Source organism: Aythya fuligula, chromosome 1 (genome assembly GCF_009819795.1).
Source record: "Aythya fuligula isolate bAytFul2 chromosome 1, bAytFul2.pri, whole genome shotgun sequence".
NCBI classification, from domain to species: domain Eukaryota; kingdom Metazoa; phylum Chordata; class Aves; order Anseriformes; family Anatidae; genus Aythya; species Aythya fuligula.
In genome coordinates, this window is record NC_045559.1 from 179792262 (window position 1) to 179811622 (window position 19361).

At 41.1% G+C, this 19361-nt stretch overlaps 1 protein-coding gene across 1 annotated transcript in view; it reads left to right on the forward strand.

Moving 5' to 3' along the window:
- The window catches only part of FOXO1 (forkhead box O1), a 64386-nt gene extending 49045 nt beyond the window's left edge, over positions 1 to 15341 (forward strand). Inside the window, exons 2-3 of the mRNA XM_032207460.1 lie at positions 9489 to 10845; positions 11233 to 15341. Of these exons, the coding sequence (XP_032063351.1) occupies positions 9489 to 10832 (1344 nt within the window). The 3' untranslated portion in view covers positions 10833 to 10845; positions 11233 to 15341. The remainder of the gene's footprint in view (positions 1 to 9488; positions 10846 to 11232) is intronic.
- The last annotated feature ends 4020 nt before the right edge of the window (positions 15342 to 19361 follow it).

Sequence of the window (19361 nt, forward strand, 5' to 3'; positions counted from 1 at the left end):
TCTATTTTATTTTCCTTTTTGTAGTTTTGGGGACTACACTTACATCTTGGTAGCCTATCATTGCACTTCATTTAGCCAAAATAGAGATCAAATGCACAGTGAGATGTAGTGTGAGATATTGTTCAGCCTGTAAATGGAAGGCTTTGCCCTTCTTTTTACAAGACTTGCAGTTTCCTTCAGCCAGGGATTTCCTGTGGGGCACAGCTAACCCTGCTGCAAAGGAAGCTTGCTGCTTTCATTGACTCTTTGTTTCTGAAAAACTAGTATTCAGTGACACCCATGTCCGGAGAATTTGGTTTCTTTGCTTGCTTGCTAAAGGAAAAGAAATGCTGCCTCTGCTATACTGCTACCAGTACATGTTTTTGGCTTTTTTCCTTTTAATCTGCACAAAATCAAACCAACGTTTTACTTCATGGCAACTGTACATCCCTCTTGGTATGTTGCTTCTCGAGGTAAGAAGTACAGGCAGGCTTGGTGGCTTCTCTGCCAAAAACCCCAACACTTCTCTTGTGCTTGTGGGAGTCATGAGCGCAGAGCTGCAGGTGTGCTTGGCTCTCTCCACAGACCCACGGCTGGAAACTGGTGTCTGCTCCTTCTCTGTCTCCTTAAGAAGAGGTCTGTGGTCAGGCAGTGGGAGTTGTTGCAGGTGAAAGGAATCCTCAAGCCTCTCCATTGCTTGTAAATTCATCAGTTCGTAACAATCATTCTAACCCTCTATGTTAGAGATGGTTTTATGAAAGCAAACGCTCTTAATCCATGAAGATGAAGAGAAGATGTGTGGCTCCCTGGTGAAGCATCCGAATGAAACCAAATATTTCGGGTTAGGTCTGCTTGTGCCTTTACAAAGGCAAGTGGCAAATGACTGCTTTGGTCATTATCCAGGGCTTTTAACATGCGAAGTTTATGTGAATACTCAGGCAGAGGCTTGGATCTTTCCAGTTGTTTAACTTAGCCTATTAAAGCCTTTGAAGTAATCTTTTGTAATCTCTCTCTCTCTCTCTCTCTCTCTCTTTTTTTTTTTTTTTTTTTTTGTGAACTTCTCTGAATGTCCACAAAAGCCCGTGTAAAAACTGAGCCCTATTTTCGGACGATGGTTTTTCTCACCTCAGTGCTTTATGCTGAGACTTTGGCCTATTTCTCACCTTTGTGCTGCTTGTTTGTCAGAACGTGTTTCTAGTGCTCCTTATAACATCGCTGCTGGGCTAATTGGTATTGATATATTTAGCGTGTATACACATTTGTGCCTCTTCATTAGAGCTAACGAATGTCAATAAAAGGCAGCTTAGATTTAAAAAGAGAAAAGAGGGAAGCTTTCTATAAACAGTGCAGCAGTCTTTGTGATGAATTGGGTGTAACCGTGGAGAGTGGCAGAGGTGAAGCAGGCTGTCTGTTAAACAGGAAACGAGTGATTAACATTTTTTGTCCTACCGATCGTAATTATTCCCACTGGCTGAAAAAAAATAAACACCCCTCGATCTCTCCTTACCATAGTCAGAGAATGAAATTTGACGTTATTAGTCATTCTGGCATCGTATGGACGAGCTGCTACTTTATTACTCCAAGTATTTGTATTTATTTTAATAAACTTATAATTGTGATTTGTGTCTACCTTACAATAACCTGTCTGTGCTCTGCATTCAGCAACAGCTTTTGCCTTGAACTATTGCCCCTGCTGCCGTGCTTGTGTCCTCTGCATAGCTTCATTCATGGTTGTTGTATTAGAGCCTGCAGTGAGTAATTGTAACGGGGCCACCGGCTTATTGCACTATAGATAATTCTAATCATTTTAATCCCTTTGATGAGTGTGCATTAGAGGCGCTGAGTAGTGCTAATCTTGGCTGTGCTGTCATTCAGAGTGGCATTGGGGTATCTGCAGGTCTTCTTTATCTTACCTTTCTTGAGAAAAGTAGTAAATTATTCAAAGAGATACATTTTTTGGTACATGTGATAATATTCTATGGGGCTTTCTTGGAAGGTAATAATCATATCCCTTACCTCTGATGGTTTATTAATTGAGTCGTCCATCAGCTTTTCTATTATATGACCTGGGACCGATGTCAAGGCACCCAGGTTGTGTTACCCATCCTCCTCCTCTGCTGCTTTGCATTACTGACGTGATTGCAGCAGAGGCTGGTTCTGAAGTCCAAAGGTCTGAGAAAGCTTTAAGAAGGAGGCAAGGAGGTCCTGATTATCAGGAGAAATTGACTTCAAAATGTCCCTCTTCAGTGAGGCTTTGTCTTGGCTTGCTTTGTCACTAATGAAGTTAGGAAATGCTCCTTCTTCATCAGAAGCATATATGCATAAATATATGCATATACATATATTTGTTCCATATTTGTGGAAAACAGAACTGTCTATCTATGAACAGGAAGCCTCGTATTTGTCAAACACTTGTCTTTGTCTGTCTGTCCTAACAGCAGTCTTAAAGCTTCAGTTTTGTAATGGCAATATTGGGATTTGTCTAGATCACAAAATACATAGTCCCCCCTGCTAGCTTTGCATTATTTTTTTCATCTGATACCCATGTCTTCCCTTATTTTCTACTATTCACAACTTTTATTTTATCCTGGTGGTTATTTGCTTTTATGTTTTTATATTACTGTGTTGCTTTCTTAATGTTGCCTTTCTTTTACCCGTTTCATACCTACAATTGATAGTTTTTAGACAAACCTGTTATCTGTCTTGGCTTCCCAGATGATTTTACCAGAGATGGAGGAAGTTCCATTTGACAACCCCCTTTTAAATATCCCTCAATTTTCATACGCATTTTCGTCTGTTGTTTTTCCTAATCAGTGTCACTTGGTTTCCTCATCTTTGAAATGCTAACAAATGTTTGTATTTTTGGTGTGTGCTGTGTTGGTATTGTATCATGCCTGTAGTGTGGTTATTATAGAAATAAATGTATTTATAAGACACAGAGTACAGAAGGGTGGTCATGAGAAGTTCATGTTGGGGGTCATTTCAATTGGAGCAGTCTCCAGGTGTGTGCTAGCCTTGTATGTATGCTTCTTATTTTATGTATTACACAGTTCATGGGTTTTATACTCATCCTTTCTAAATGGTCGTGTAGAGAAAGTAGGCAGGTGTTGCCATTTTATTAGAAACGTCCAAACTGCTATTATGGAAAAGTGCTTTAAATGAGTCTGCCTAGAATGAAGATTAATAATGTATCTGGGAGTCGTGGTTGGGAATTACTCAAATACGTGTCAATAGAGCTGCTGGTTCTGACATGTACGTGTGCATAGCCAAGTCCCTTAAACATCCCTGTCTGGAGCTGTGCGTGTATTTTCTGTTACTACATATTATGTTTCAGAGGAGAAAGCTCCAGTGGTTGTGAAATCCCCTCCAGTCCCTGGTGCCACGTGGGGCAATGGGATGCAACCTGGAGGATGGCCAACCCTTCTACAGCTGTGGAAAGGAAATGCAATAGGGTATAAATCTGTGGATTTAACTGCAGAAGGAGTAGGACTTAGATTAACACCAATGAAATAGGGGCACAATAGGCCTCCTCTGTCCGTGTATAGTGATCGTACACTGGTAATATACAATCTGTTACATTCTTGTATATTCACGGAAGGAACAAGGGATTGCTGAAATCTCATCAAAAAAAACGGTCTGTGAAAGTACCTCCATGTTCAGAGATGATGTTTCATGGGTGGTGCTCTGGGAAAGACTCTCGCTATTGCTACCATCAGTAATGAAAAGCCCAGAGATACAGTATGAGGTCCCCGTAGGAGGGTTGAAGTGTTTCTGCAGCTTTTCCAGCTGAAACTTCTTAGCCACGTAACAGCGCAGGATAAAAATGAAGTCAAACAAAGGCATCCCCCTAAGAACAAAGGACCTAAAAAAGCATGACCTGTTTGGGAGGAAATCCTGCCTTTCCACCTTCATGCAGCTGCAGGTGGCAAATTGCCAGCCTCTTCTAAATACGACTGTTTGACCTGAGGGTAAGTGACATGCTTTCTGTCCGTGCTCTTATCAGACAACCGAGAAGGTTTCTGAGCCGTAAGGAAAGAATGCAGCAATTGGGTGGCAAAGATAGCTATTCCATTAGCAACTGAAACCTCTGACACTGCAGCCAGATGTGTGGTCATGTTGGTGAACACTGTGGTACCAGGAACCCTCTTGAGAGAGAAATATGGCCTAAGGCTCTTTTATGAACAAGTGTGCTATCATTTGACCAAACATTTTTTGGTGTCAAACACCAGCTCTGAGCCAAGCCCAAGCACGAGATGCAGTATCTGCCTCTGAACTTTTCATATCTCATAGTTAAGACAAAGAGCCTGCCTTACAGCAGACTGTCATGCCTAAAGAAATCTTGCTACATCTGGAGTTTACAATGTGCTCTTTCCTCCTTTGTCTCCTCACCATGCCCATGAAAACTTGGCAAGATGGCTGGAAGGCACAGCAAAGTGGGTGCAGCATAACTATTCCAAGCAGACTTGTCTATTTTGCCAAGCATGGTCTAACTCAGCCTTGAACAGATGCCACGTGGTGCCACTTGCCATGGTTAGCCCCTGCTGCTGTCTGGCTGTTAATGTTGAAGGAGCCCTGAGCATGTCCTGACAGTCCTTTGCATACTTTCCTGGGAGGGGTTTTTTTATATAACTTATTTGTAGAGTGGATGAGGCTCCAAGAGGAAGGCGATTTGAACATCTGGAACTGCTGTAGAGTTCCAAGACATAGACCTTGAGAGGTGGGTCTGATGTCCTCTGTGACAGCATAAGGAAATCCTGGGGTCTCCCTTTTGCTTTAGTGCTCTTTCCACAGAGGGACTCTGTTGCTTCTGCTTCCTTCTGTAAGAGGTCAGTAATGTTGGTCACTGACACGTATCAGCCAACAGTGTTCATGGCATGCATCTCTCAACAGTGATGATGCTAATTGATGAGTCGATGAACTTCCATCCTACCAGTCCTCAAGCCTGACTTTCTTACCAGGCATGTTCCTGTTGCAATATTCTCTAACTCTTAATTAAAATAAATAAGCAATCTCCTGCTCCACCTCATTTTTCCCCCTTCATTTACAGTTATCTGAGAGGGTCATAGCAAAAGCAGTCTTGAAGTGTCATATTTACTGACAGTTTCTCTCCACGTTACAAATCTATTTCAGATTTTGTTTGGGGAAGTATGAGAGTTACAGTCAGGTACTGTACCCAACCTGCATTTGCAACCATTTCAGCTGATGGCAGTGCAAACTGACTAGCAGCACGTGTAGACCATCCTCTTGAATAAGGCATAGGAAGCAGTGGACTGCTGAAATGTCTTCTGAGTGAAAAATTGGTAGGCAACTGGGACAGTTGATTTTAATACAAATACTTGACCTGTGTATTGCGGATGCAGTATTCCTCTTACCTTACTGTCTCCCACTTCATTACAACTGCATCTTCCTCCAGAGGTCAACTCTTTCTGCCTTTGTTGACAGTTACTGATGAATATATTTTCCGAGATGCTCTGGTGTGCTTTATTGCAATAACATGAGTATCTGCAGCTTGGTAGCAGATCTGTGATACAAGATTGTTTTTGTAAAAAATACCAACCGTTGCATCCATTCCTTGCTCTCCCTTTTTTTGGTGGCCATCACAGCACTGTAGCTGAACAGGGAGTGAAGGAAGCTCAGTATGGACCTTCATGGGAAATTACAACACGTGAGTCTCACAGCTCCCTGGAGTTTGATCCACAGTTTGATCCTGGGAAAGTCTGCAGTGAGCCTGGGTTATTGGTGAGGTCGGCAGTAGGGTTATACAGGAGCTCTTGCTCTGCTTCCCTCTCCTGTGCATACTCCAAGGAATGCAGTGGACAAAAGATGGCCAGTGTGACTCTCTGGGCTCTCTTTAAGTAAAAGTCTACAGTGTTGTCAAGTTCAATAAAGCAACTGTGTTTTCAAGTGTGTCTTTTTAGTAAGACACCAAACCAATTAAAAAAAGAAAATATACTTCAATTTAAAGAGGGATATGACTTTTTCAGCAGTTAGTCAGGGTAACCTTAGGTTGCATGTTTTAATATAGGTACCTCATGAGTTTAAATACAGTACTAGACATCAGCATTGCTACTGGCACCCAGGGATTAAATGTCTCAGACTTTTATCATTTTAAAATATAGAGCAGTTTGAGTTTATTTGTTGTTTAGAAGAACAAGCCGGGTGTTCTTGCTTACAGTGTGGTTCAGCTTCAAGAAATGTTGGAAGAGCAGATGAACGATATAAATGTGTAGATTCAAATGAATCATTTTCTTGGCCTCATTAGTTTTATTAGCTGGTATGTGCTCATTACACTACATTTAGCAAATATTGGTTTTGCATATTTTGGCTCTTAATCAGCAAGGAATGATAATCATATCCATAGCTGATAGTCATTCTGCTGAAGAAGTATGACTGAAGTATGAAGTATGTGATGAAGTTTGAAGGCCAAACAGGAGCAGAGGCTTCCAGAGCTTCATCTCAAGCACACAAACTCAGTCCCAGGAAACACCCCACAGGTGGCAGCAGTCCTGCCGGAGTCATAACGTGGGTCTGATAAAATTCCAGCGGGGATGCTTTTGGAATGACCTGGCATGCATTGCCGGTGCATGGAAACCTGGCTGGAGATGCAGCCAATTGCTTTCTGTATCCTTCAGGTGGGATTTGAGAGACTTTGCTTCAAAGTCCTGCTGAAAGCTGCGGTCTGAAGCGTCTTGCAGCGTGCTGAGGCGGCAGGGCTGCGGCTGGCGGTGCCGCTTCTCTGGCTGCCAAGATCCACTGCTGAAACTATACTTTTTTATCAGGTCATGTTTGCGTCTGGCAAAGATTTGTAGACACAACATCATTAACAGCAGTGCATATTTTCACAAGATTTACCTCTTCAACACTTTTTTCCAAGTTAGTAAATCATAGCTTCTTTAATGTCCTGCTGGCTGCGTGAAAAACAGGAATTTATGTAACAAGCTCTGGGCCGCAAACCTTTTCCTGTTAGGAAATTTTTTTTTTTCATTGTTGGCAGTGTTAGGAGACAGCTCTGTTACTCAAAGAGCGACCTCAGATGTCCTCAGTATAATAATACCAGATTATGATATTTTTGATGACTAAGGAATAGCAGTAATTTCTTAAATATTTAACACTTCTTTTGCAGAGGAGAGGGAGCTGAGCACTAGCATGGGATTTTCTCTGCCTGATGTTTTGTGTGTTCGATATGCTTATTTTGATAGTAAACAGTAAGCCTGAGCCAACTGGGTATGTTTACAAAATACAATAAAAAAATGAACTGGCGCAGGAGGTTTTTTAATCAACAGACGTGCAGAACAACTTTCTTGCGACATTGCTAAATCTGGAATTGTGTCAGCCTTTAATTCAGCTGTGGCCCTACAGTGAAAACAAAGGGCTGGCGGGGCTGGCTCCCAACCCTCCCTGGCCCTTACAACCACAGCCACGGGCAGGTCCAGAGATGGATTTTGGGGCTTACCCTCCTGACACAGCGCTAACACTGCATTACGAAGACGTCAGGTGGTGGGGGAAGGCGGATGCTTGCCTTGAGCCCTGCAAGTCACTGAGCATTCGCAAGCCTAAAGCTATGCAGAGGTGAGCCCCAGATGATATTTTTACAGGGCCACATGTGGTGAAAATAAAATTTCAAGGCCTTCCCTAATGCCCTGTCGCTAGATAGAAGATGAGTTTTTGATTGCAGGGTTAGCATAGGCTGACTGCAGTGAAGAGACAAGGTCCTGTGGCAATTAGTTAATATCAGAGAGATTGGCTTCCTTTCAAAATTAAATGAGAAAATGCTGAAATCGTCACTGGTGTTGATTTAACTGGGATAATTTGTTAAAGATGGTTCTCCGGATTGAAAGGAGAGGTTGGAAAGGCTTCTGAAGTTAGGCAGATGCTTTGACTCCCTGCTGTGCTGGTTGAACCACGCTCTGCCACGAGGCTGCTTTCCCCCATCTTCTGCTGTCCAGGAGGGACCCGTTTGGTGTGAGGCTGTGCTCTTGGGGTATTCTCACAGTACTGCTGCATATAAGGTGTTACAGTCCTGTCCAGGAATTCTTGCTGCCTTCATCTGCTGAAGGTCTCCTCTTTGACCCCAGAGTAAGCTTTCCTGTTGAGCTCTGCAGATGGCCAGGCCTGCTTTGGCCGATTGAGCTTCCACAGTCCACAGTGTGCCATGGCCATGGCAGAGAGTTTGAGCCTCAGCTCTCTGGTTGGAGGCAAGCCCCATTAGATGACTGTTTTCACCTGGTGTGGCTCCTTCTTATGGTTGTTGCTGCTTTCCTTCTGTCAGCTGGATGTATTGAGAATGAGGCAAGATGTGCATATTGGCAGTATCTTGGAGAAAGGAAGACCCATTTCTGGAGATGCTCCTGTCACAGGTGGCATTCTGGGCTTGGGAAATGCAGGAGATAATGAAAAGCTTGAGTACTCCCTGGTCTGTCTTGGCACAAGATATCTTGTGCCATCAGGTATTACAAGGGTCAACATTGCTTGTTAAAATGTTGATTTTGAAAGAGAAAGATGTTTTAAGACTGAAGTCTTAAATGCAGTTTTGTCTGTGCTATTTGCATTCCTTTCTGCCTCATGATTTCTTAGACAATTTGTGGTTTTTATATACAAAAATTTGAACTTAGTCCTCAACTGATTTCTGTAAGTTTTTTCTCACTTAACACAAGTAATATAAGCCTCACTAATGTTCAGTGGCAATATGCATGGGCTGGCATGTTTGCAGGGTTTAGAGATGTATATGATGAGATCCCATTATAAGGACCATAAAACAGGATCTAGCATTCCTGAACATTGCATAAAATAATAATAATAATAATAAAAGGAATTGCTAAATGCAATCAGGTTCAACTCATCAGAATGAAGCTGATAATGAGATCTTCAGTGGTCTTTGTTTTCTGATATACTTTGTCTCTTATATGGGGGATCTGTAGTTCCTCCTGTATGAGGAATCAACTACTTCAGTACTTTTAACTTTTCATAATGTCAAATGTGATCTTGCCAAATGGCAGACAAATTAATTTGGCAACTCTCTGCAAGTTTTAGCCAGTTCTCAGTGGTGCACTGATAGAAATATTTCCAGACGGGCATGTTTTCCCATTTCACAATTACCCCTATATTTTCTAGTGAAATTAGAGTAAGTTTGCAAAAGCAAATAAAAACATGCCATAAAAGAAGCATCTTTTCTTCGTTTGAAAGAATCAAAACTGCAAGCAAGGGTATTAGCATGCAGTGGAAGTCTTGTTCATTGCAGCAGGTTTTCTTGTAAGGAGAGTTGATGTGAAAGACTTTCCTGAAATGTATGTAATGTTCAGCATGTTAAGTATCTCCTTTTGTACAGATGAATGTATAACTGGGGACCACAGTTAGGAATATGGCATTCGGAAATGTAGCTTCTGAAAGGACTCAGTTCTGAAATAATTTTTTCCTGAAGTGCCTCTTACACATGTAACATTATAAGAGGCCTCTCTTTCAACGCCCTCAGAAATGCATCCTGTGCTCTTACACCTTATTTTGTTTTTCAGAATTCAATCCGTCACAACCTGTCTCTGCACAGCAAGTTCATCAGAGTGCAGAATGAGGGAACAGGGAAGAGTTCCTGGTGGATGCTCAATCCTGAAGGAGGAAAGAGTGGCAAGTCTCCGAGGAGGCGAGCGGCATCCATGGATAACAACAGCAAGTTTGCAAAAAGCAGAGGCAGAGCTGCCAAGAAAAAAGCCTCCCTTCAGTCTGGTCAAGAGGGGAATGGCGACAGCCCTGGATCGCAGTTCTCGAAGTGGCCTGCAAGCCCCAGCTCGCACAGCAACGATGACTTTGATAACTGGAGTACGTTTCGACCTAGAACTAGCTCTAATGCTAGTACAATTAGTGGAAGACTTTCTCCTATTTTGCCAGAGCAAGATGATCTTGGAGACGGGGATGTGCACTCCATGGTATACCCATCATCAGCCACCAAAATGACTTCTACTCTACCCAGCCTTTCAGAGATGAGTAATTCGGAGAACATGGAAAATCTTTTGGATAACCTTAATCTTTTGTCACCTAATACGTCAATGACTGTGTCAACCCAGTCTTCATCTGCTACTCTGATGCAGCAAACACCAGGTTACTCATTTGCATCCTCGACCACAAGTATAGGTTCACCAAATCCAGACTACAGGAAATTTACGTATGCTCAAGCTAGCATGAACTCTTTGCCCCAAATTCCTATGCAGACTCTTCAAGACAGTAAATCAAGCTATGGATCGATGAGCCAATATAACTGTCCTGCAGGACTTCTGAAGGAGTTACTGACTTCTGATTCTCCTCCGCACAACGATATCTTGGCATCAGTAGACACTGGTGTTTCCCAGGCTGGTGGCAGGGCGCTGGGCCAAGGTGTGCTGATGGTCACTAACTCGGTGATGCCAGGTTATGGCAGTCAGCCACCCCACAACAAAATGATGAACCCTAATGCCTGCCCTCACCAAGGACATAACCAGCCAACACCTGCAGTTAATGGTCGTGCCTTGTCACACACAGTGAACCCCATGTCACATACTTCAGGTCTAAATCGCTTGTCGACAGTGAAGACTTCGTTACAAGTGCCTATGAGTCATCCAATGCAGATGAATGCTATGAACCCGTATGCCCCTGTTAACAGTTGCAACGGCTATGGAAGGGTGGGAATCGTTTCCCTCCACCAGGAGAAGCTTCCCAGTGACTTAGATGACATGTTAATTGAACGGTTGGACTGTGACATGGAGTCAATTATTCGTAATGACCTTATGGATGGAGAAACGTTAGATTTTAACTTTGACAGTGTATTGCCTAACCAAAGTTTTCAGCACAGCGTAAAGACAACCACACACAGTTGGGTGTCAGGCTAGGATGTAGTAGGAGGTAAGCTGTGCTTTTTATAATAAATCTGAAAAAGAGCTTAAAGGGAAAAGAGATGTCAAATGCTTAAAATCTGGGTGATCGCTTGTGTTGGCATGTGAAATGCCTCTGTTATAGTCAGTGATTTTCCAGTCCTTTATGAGTTTGTAAATCAGGTTTGCACTGGTGCATTAGGATTGCCATGTACTGACTTCTGTACTTCATGTGGAGCAGTAATGTAATGTTTTGCCATTAGTATTTTAAACCAAAAACTTTCTGGTAACTAACAATTAATGAAAACAATTTTTCCCCATTTAAGTTATTTTAAAGCTAGTTTGCGCATATTTTAATAGAATTAATCTTTTGGTGTGAATGTTAATTTGTTGTTGTTGTTGTTGTTCTTTTTCCTAGGCTACGGTTAAATTCTCCAGACTTGTCTGACAGCAGGAACTGAGAAAAGCAGTACAAAGATGTCCTTCACCTTCCTTTTTAATTTTCTTGACAGAGCTGTGCGCATGCACTAGCTTTTTTTTTTTTTGTGTCTTTTTTTTCTCTTTTTCTTCCTTTCGTCAGAGTTGGCAGCAGACAGAGTATTTTCCTGTACAGGATGTTTGCCCAAGGTTTGCAGGTTATGTGCTGCTGTAGATAAGAACTGTGCCATTGGAAATTTCATTACTCTGAAGTGCCAAATTCACTACACCATATAATCACAGCAAAGACTCTTACTTACATCATGTTGTGCTTTCAGTTTTGTACAGTATGATCTGTAGAAGAAGAATTGTTTTTTAAGACTATCTGTTTTGGTCCAAGAAAAGTTTATAAACTTTTGTAAGAATACTGTGATGATCTCATGCCCTAAGTAAGTTTAACCTTCATTGATGTTACCTGTGTTCTGATGAATTGAGATAACTGTGGACTTGCCTTGCAGCAGTATGAACTGCTTTATTTTACTTAAAATTGCCACACATTTCATATGGGAACAGAACAGCCTGTTAATATGATCCTAATAAACTCGCTGACTATTTACAACAAACAGTAGGTTAAATGCCATTTGATAAGTTACCTGTATTCATGTAAATTTATGCAAGAATATATCTGGATTTCATTGTCAGACTAATGACTTTGTTGTTGGATTTAAGATAATTTTTGGAATACTTTCCAAGCTATTTTTCTTATAATTAAAATCTACTTTTGTTACGTAGGCAACTTAAAAAAAAAATAATTCTGAGATCGGGCAGCATTCATAACCTCTTCATTTTGTACAGTATTTTAACTGGATTAAGTACATGTTTTTATAAATTTCCCTAGCACTTGGAAGTGCTAATAAAGGAAAAGCTTAATAAGTATCTTGAATACAAAACATTTCTGTCCCTTTTTTTGTTGTGTGATGTATAAATATAGACAACTTTATGTTTAGGAAATATTTAATCAGTTTTATATATGCATTTTTAGAAATGTCATCTGCTTCTACTATCATTTTAACTCTGACTACCACAAAGTGTTAAGAATTCATTGTTAGGTGCTTGTACAATGCTTCTCATTTATATTTATTTCATGGAGGTCTCATAATGTTTGTACACTCAAGAGCAGGACCATTTGGAGAAAATTCATAATTTTAGTAAAATTAATGACAAAATTCCCATTTTTATCAATTAACACTAGTTCTAGTGTCGGTGTTTCTTTTGACAAGTGGTATGTTTAAGTCAGCAGAAGTACTGCTTTTCAACGGAAGGCTAAAATTTGCATTGCCCCCTGTTCCAGGAGAAAAAAAAAAAAAAATTTTGAGTAAGAAAGAAAAAGTAAGTCGAAAATACAAGAACTTTAGAGAGAGCATTAATGGTAGAGGCCTCGTTCCTGTGGAAACACTTGCTCTTGTTTGAGTAGGCACATTGACCAGAACATTTTCAGGGTTGCATCTTGGATAAGCGATTTCTGACTTTTTTGCAATTAAATTATGCAGTTTTCAAGGATGTGTGGAGTATGGGCCTCACCACCTGTCTTTCCATTGGTTGCTACACATCATTTGTGTTAGAGAAATCTTTGGAGCCGATGGGATGAACATTAACAGTTTTTGTGCTAGGGCTGGCTGTTGTGAAGCAGGGGAATGAAATATTTTCACTGACTTCTGTTTTATATATGTACCCCACAACTGGAAAATATTCTAACTTAAACTCTTCTTCCCTGTAGTGATGGAGTATGGTGGAGAAAGAAATGGGATGTGCCAAGAAAATGAAGTTTAGCAACAAGCCATATATTTAATGATCCTGTTATGACTTTCCTAAAACTCTTCAATGTATCTATTGATGTGCTAGCATTTAGCTCCCTGTTGGGCTTAAATCACTACTAATTACAGCTGGTCTGAATTTTTAGATATCTTATTACAGTTGTCAGCAATTCCAGAGGCTGATGTTAGGCTGTCTTGTGATACAGGATCTCCCCCTGTGTGGTAGAGGTCTTTGAACTTCTGTTGAGCAAAAGAAATGTTTGTAGTGGTGAAGTCTCAATGAAACAGCCTGCTTTTAGAGTGAATCTCTCTAATAGCATCTCCACTGTCAACTTCACAGTCTCTGAGACTCAATGGTAAACCCTGGCAATGGAACAAGCAAAGGGCTCCCATGTAGGTTTCTGAAGACCATTCTTTCTGCTACATGTGCAAAAATGTTTGTTCCCACATGGGCACTGATATGCATAGGCCAATGTAGTCACAAAATTCACTTTTGTGTGCCAAGAAAGCAGCACCTAATGCTAAAACTCCATCGGGTTGTAGCTGAACATGCTACATTTAACAATATACCTCCTGTTTATTATTTACTGCTACTGTATAAATTCCTGCATACAGATATTTTCTTTATTTCTTTTTATAACTATGAAAAACATAAATGTAGCCGTTCCTGAGTTACAACAGCCTGTAGGAAGCCCCTTTTAATTACTGACAGAAAACAATTGTAGATAATCAGAGGTTTTGGGTTGTGTGGTCAAATTTATTTTCTTTTGTGTGGTGCCATTCTAATATTTTGCAATTGTAATTCTGAAATACTGTGAAGTCTGATGAAGGGCATATTGTCTGCCTTGAAAACAAACATTATGTGACCTCTAGTAATAAATCCTTTTTCAGTAAAAGTACCAAGTTTCTGGAGTAACTTAGTTTGTCAGAATTGTTGTAAATGATTGGTTTGTGAATTGTGCGGATGATCTTACCTATGCAGCCTTGTTTTTGACTTTTCTCTGGTTTGTACTGTTATTAAAAGTTTATTGTATTATAGAGCTGTTCAGATATTTTAAATATAAAGATGTATTGTTTCCATAATATAGCTATATGATATATGTTTAGGTAGTAGATGCATTAATTGGAAAGCTCTGCTTTGATAAACTGACAATTTGCCTACACTTATAAGCAAAATTCATATTGCTTATTATTGGCTTAAGTCAACAGAGCATCCCTAAGAAGAGAAGATAAAATTGGACCAATTATAAAAACAGTATAAAATTTGCACTTGTTAAACCACTGGATGTATGTTAGTACTTTTTTATTTTTTTACTGATTTGAAATTCCTATTTTAATTATGAAATTGCTAGGATCCTTAATTTATGACTGATTTTAAATAAGGTATTCTCATTGTTATTATTTTTTTTTTTTTTGGTAATCATAATGTAAAATGCAGCATGGTTTATGCAAACAAAAAGCAAATTACTTGGCATTAAAACTGGCCTCCTTTTTGAGGGTGTTCCACAAACCAGCAATATCGTGAGAGATTGGCATGTACATACTGCTAGCTCTACTTGCGAGTGGTGTGACAGCTCTTCAACGCTTCACTGCTCTGACTTAGTCACATTGCAGAATTAAAATTCAGACGTGGATATTTTCAGAAAAGTGCCTGATGTACTTTTACAGACACACGAGAACAATCCCTGACAGTTTGTTGTATAAAGCCATAAATGTATATAAATTATGTTTAAAAGGTTTTGTGTCCTTTCTTGTATACGGAGAATGAGATTTGTACCGGGATTCTACTTGTGATTAGTAATCCTTCTGCTCAGATGTTGTTGTAATCACTTTCCTTACCACGTAATCTTTTTAATGATGATGATCCCATTTGGACAATCCTGATGGCATTAGCAATTTTATACGGAAAAATACCTCATGGTACCAAGTCTTGTGTCTGGCAAGATGATACCATATTAACACGCAAACACTAACTGCAGAATAGTTAAACAAAATTTCCATTACTTGGTATAAAGGAATTTGTCTTGGAATTACTTCTGGAATTGGAAGTGTAGCAGGTACAGGAACCTCATAGGGCTGTGTTACAAGTGTTTTATCACAACATAGAGTGCTAAAAGTAACTTGTTTACAAGTCGTTGAGACTAAACGCAAGAAGAATCCATGCCTGACTCTTAGAGCTCATGAGAGATTTTGTGTAGAGGCACTTTGTTACTGGACGCTGCGTTATACAGCCTCAGACCTTGTTGCCAGTGCTTCAACAAGCCTAGTTCAGAGAAAATTACAAAAAAAAAAAAAAGAAAAAAAAAAAGTCCTGAAATCCTTTCAGAATGGGTATTTGTAAGTATAAGCTCTTAATAAAATTGCTATGACATGAGATGGTAATTAGTGTATCAGAATGTTATGTAAAACATTGTTAAAGAAAATAAAAGGGGGTTGGGATGGGGGATGGACACACGACACTAACATCCATCAAACCACAGGAAAGAATTAGTCTTTTAGTCCAAATTACATGTTAGATCCTAATGCTATTAAATGTGGGAGGGAGGCAGCTCTGGAGAGACATTTTTGTCTTCCCTCTGCTCATATTAAAGTTTGACACTTCACAAAGGCCTCTTGGCCCTCTTTTCCCTCCTTTTCACCTCTTGCCTTCCCCTGCCCCTCCTTCCTTCCCAAATTATGTACTTTCCCTAGAAGTAAGAGTTTCTTTGCCGAGCTTTTGCTCTATGTAGGCCAACCTGCACGCTGCTGCTCCTTTTGCAGCCGTGCTTTACGCTGCGGGAGTGCTGATGTGAGCGGAGAGAGCAAGAACATCTAAATTTTTTTTTTTTTTTTTTTTTTTTTTAATTTAGATTGTGTTTCAAAACAGAGCTGGAAGAAAGGAGGAGAGGCTGCCAAAACAGACAGCCAATAACACCCACGCCACAATAGTCTTGTGAGGCCCAGATCCCGGCTTGCCTGCAGGTGGGGAGGGAGAGGGGTGGTGGAGAGCAGGCTTCTAATGAATTGCTGGCAAAAATGCCAGTTTGATCTTAAAGTGAGCAGAGGTAGAACTAAAAAGGGTGAAAGAATGCAAGAGTATTGTTGCACATAAAACCAGAAAGACCTTAAGATATTTTAAGAGCAACTTTCCCTTGTATTTTATATCTTTATTTTAGCTTTGCTCCTTTTTCTTTGGTATACATTCTAGAGGTGTTTTTTTTTTTTTGCATGTTGGGGAAAAACAAGAAGCTGAAGGTATCTTCACTGACATTTTGAAAAGCCTCACTTATGGAATGGGAGGCTAGTTAAGATCCAAAGATACTCCGTCTGCGTGATTGCAAAGCCGTTGTTGGAAAGGATGTGCATCTAATTGGTACATGAGTAGTTACTGCTGTCGGGAGAGATAGTCAAAGCTTGTCTCTTGGGAAGGGACTGGCGAGCAATTTATGCCAATCTGGCAAAGAGGGATTTGAATTTGCTGATCAAGCATAGAAGCCTCAAAGCATCCTTGTGTTCTGAGTCAGTCCTACATCAATGTAATAAACATGTTTTTGTGTAGAAACATCAGCTATTATGTCATGTCAATTGATAATCCAGTTAAAAGTACAAATAGCTGTAGATGTTACAGCCAGTTATTCAGCTGGTGTGTGAAGACGGGTTTTGTGAAGATCCTGAGAAGGAAAAACTTGCATGGAGCAGTGCCTGTGGTCATGACCACTGGTGGAATTGCATGCAAATCCCTGTTCATTACCTGCTGATGTTTTTGCCTGGGGTAATGTTCTGGCATGTGCCAGAATGATAGCTAAAATGAGGAGGCAGTGGCAGCGCCCCATCCTATTTTATTTTATGTTTTTCTGCTCTCTGTTGGTCCCTGGGGCACTCAGAAATTTTGCATGTGTTTTTTTGCGAGTAAACTTCTTGCGTGGGTGTTTATCACTGAGATGGTGGGAAAAGGGATGAGGGCTTTGTGCAGTGCATCTGGAGGAAGCTTCTGATGGGCATATGGCTGTGGAGTGAAGAATCAGACAAAGAGCCTGTTCATAACTTGGAGCCTCAACATCTTACATCCTTGCTGTGTGCTCATCTAGAGCTGCTCTTGCTATCCTTAAATGCAGAGGCCTTTACAAGCAGTTGTATTTCCTTCTCAGTGCCCTAGAGTGACATTACCTGAACAGACAACTGCACAGAGCATGCACAAGACTTTGCTGCATTCCCAGGGAAATACGGAGTTTGGCAGGGATATGTAAATTGTTTATGAAGTATTCAATTGCCTTCAATTTTGCTGAAGCCAGAGGATTGCAGCTCAACATGAAAAAAGCCATCATAGAAGTGCATGCATATGACTTGCAAAGGAGTGGGGGACGAGAATTTCTGCAAGTATTCTAAGCTCTTTCCTGGCTGGTGGAACGGGGAAAGTGATTGTTTCAAATAGCTTTGTTGGATTTCTCTGGGGTGAAAATTCTCACTCAAACCTAGCAAGAAAAGAGCTTCATTTCTATTGCTTTTTGAAGTTGTGTCCAGTAGCAGCCACACACGCCACAATGTCCTGGGCTGATGTGTTGCTTGGGACTTTCTGACCAGGTAAAAACAAATGATGAGCTGTGAAACCCTCTGAGAGCTGGAGTCTCATTTCAGGAGTCCAAATAAGTTACCACTTCCTGCTCCTCCCTTTCTACCCCCTTCACCCCAACAAGTTAGAGGAGTATTTTTTTTTTTTTCCTTCCTGCCCCTGCTTAGAGCAGTTCAGCTATGCAAGACCTCAGGCCCTTCTTTCAGCCTCAACCACAATGGCTGATCTGCCATAAGGCAGTTCTTTGTCCTCTCCTCCTCCTTCAACCTCCTCAACAGAGCTATCAAATTAACAGCCAAATGAACCCCAACGCCAGGGGCGATTCACTCCACAGGTAACTCCAGAAACCCTTTGAGGTGAGACATCTTGTCCCACCCACCACTGGCCCTCTCTCATGCTGCCTTGGTGGGTTTTAACCCTTGAACTGAGCTTTGGTCTGTGCAGTGGAGCTTTCACTGGAGGGCTTTCAGAGCTGGGTTTCTGCAGGCCTTCTCTTCCAAAGGAGGGACACAAAGACGATCAAGGAACTGGAGCACCTCTCCTATGGAGACAGGCTGAGGGAGTTGGGGATGTTCAGCCTGGAGAAGAGAAGGCTCTAGGGAGACCTTACAGTGGCCTTCCAGTACCTAAAGGGGATTTATGGAGACTTATGAGGGGGAATGGTTTTAAGCTAAAAGAGAGGAGATTTAGATTAGAAGTTAGGAGGAAATTCTTCACTCAGAGGGTGGTGAGGCACAGGTTGCCCAGAGAGGCTGTGAATCTCCATCCCTGGAGGTGTTCAAGGCCAGGCTGGACGGGGCCTTGGTCAGTCTGATGTAGTGAGTGGCATCCCTGCCTGTGGCAGGGGGGTTGGAACTAGATAGTTTTTGAGGTCCCTTCCAACCCAAACCATTCTGTGATTCTATGATTCCATGTCTTGTTCAACCACAGACAGACTTCTGGTATAAGGCCATGTGTCTGGAAGTTTATTTTTGATGTAAAATAAGTGCATCTCTCCTGACTACGGACTTCTTGGGCAGTTAGTTGTATTCATCATAGCGGTCCTGTTGTGGTCGGTACAGCAAACCAAGTGTCTGCTGGTGACCAAGCAGAACAACAGGTGAATGAGGCTTATATTCATTCCAAAAATAATATTGAATAGTAACGTTGAATATAATAGCATTAAATATACTGGACTCCAATATAACTGCTGTGAGAGCCGTTGCTTAGATAGGATTGAGTGCCAGATAAATAAGGTAAAAAAATGATGATGCCAACCTTCTGAAAGGTTCCTAGCATGATTGCAGGAGCTAGGTTTGACCTCCACACAAGGTAACTTCACAGAACGTGTAACACAGAGTTGTCGGCATCATGGAGTGATGGGGGAAATGGCATCCATGTCTCTGCTGGAGGGGGCTGTGCTTCACAAATGTGGTAGAGTCAGCAGGTATGAGAATAAGGGTGATCTGCATAACCTGTGTGGTTTTCCAGTGTCCTCAGGAATTTTCCTCAGTGAAGTTCCTGAAAGAAACGGGATGTCATGCAGGTCCTCTCAGCACCTGCAACTGCTTCAGAGTGCTGTTCAGTGAGTTTGAAAAATCATCAGCAGAAGCACTTGATGACTTAAATTGCTGAGCATCATACAGGACAGGGAAATGTTGGGCTGTGCCAAGAATTGTGGAAGGGTTCCAGGATATTCTGCGACTAGGTGATAAAATGGCAGATATGATTAAGTGTTGATAAATGTGAAATATATAATGCTCAGGGGAGACGTGAGAAGTGAGCCTA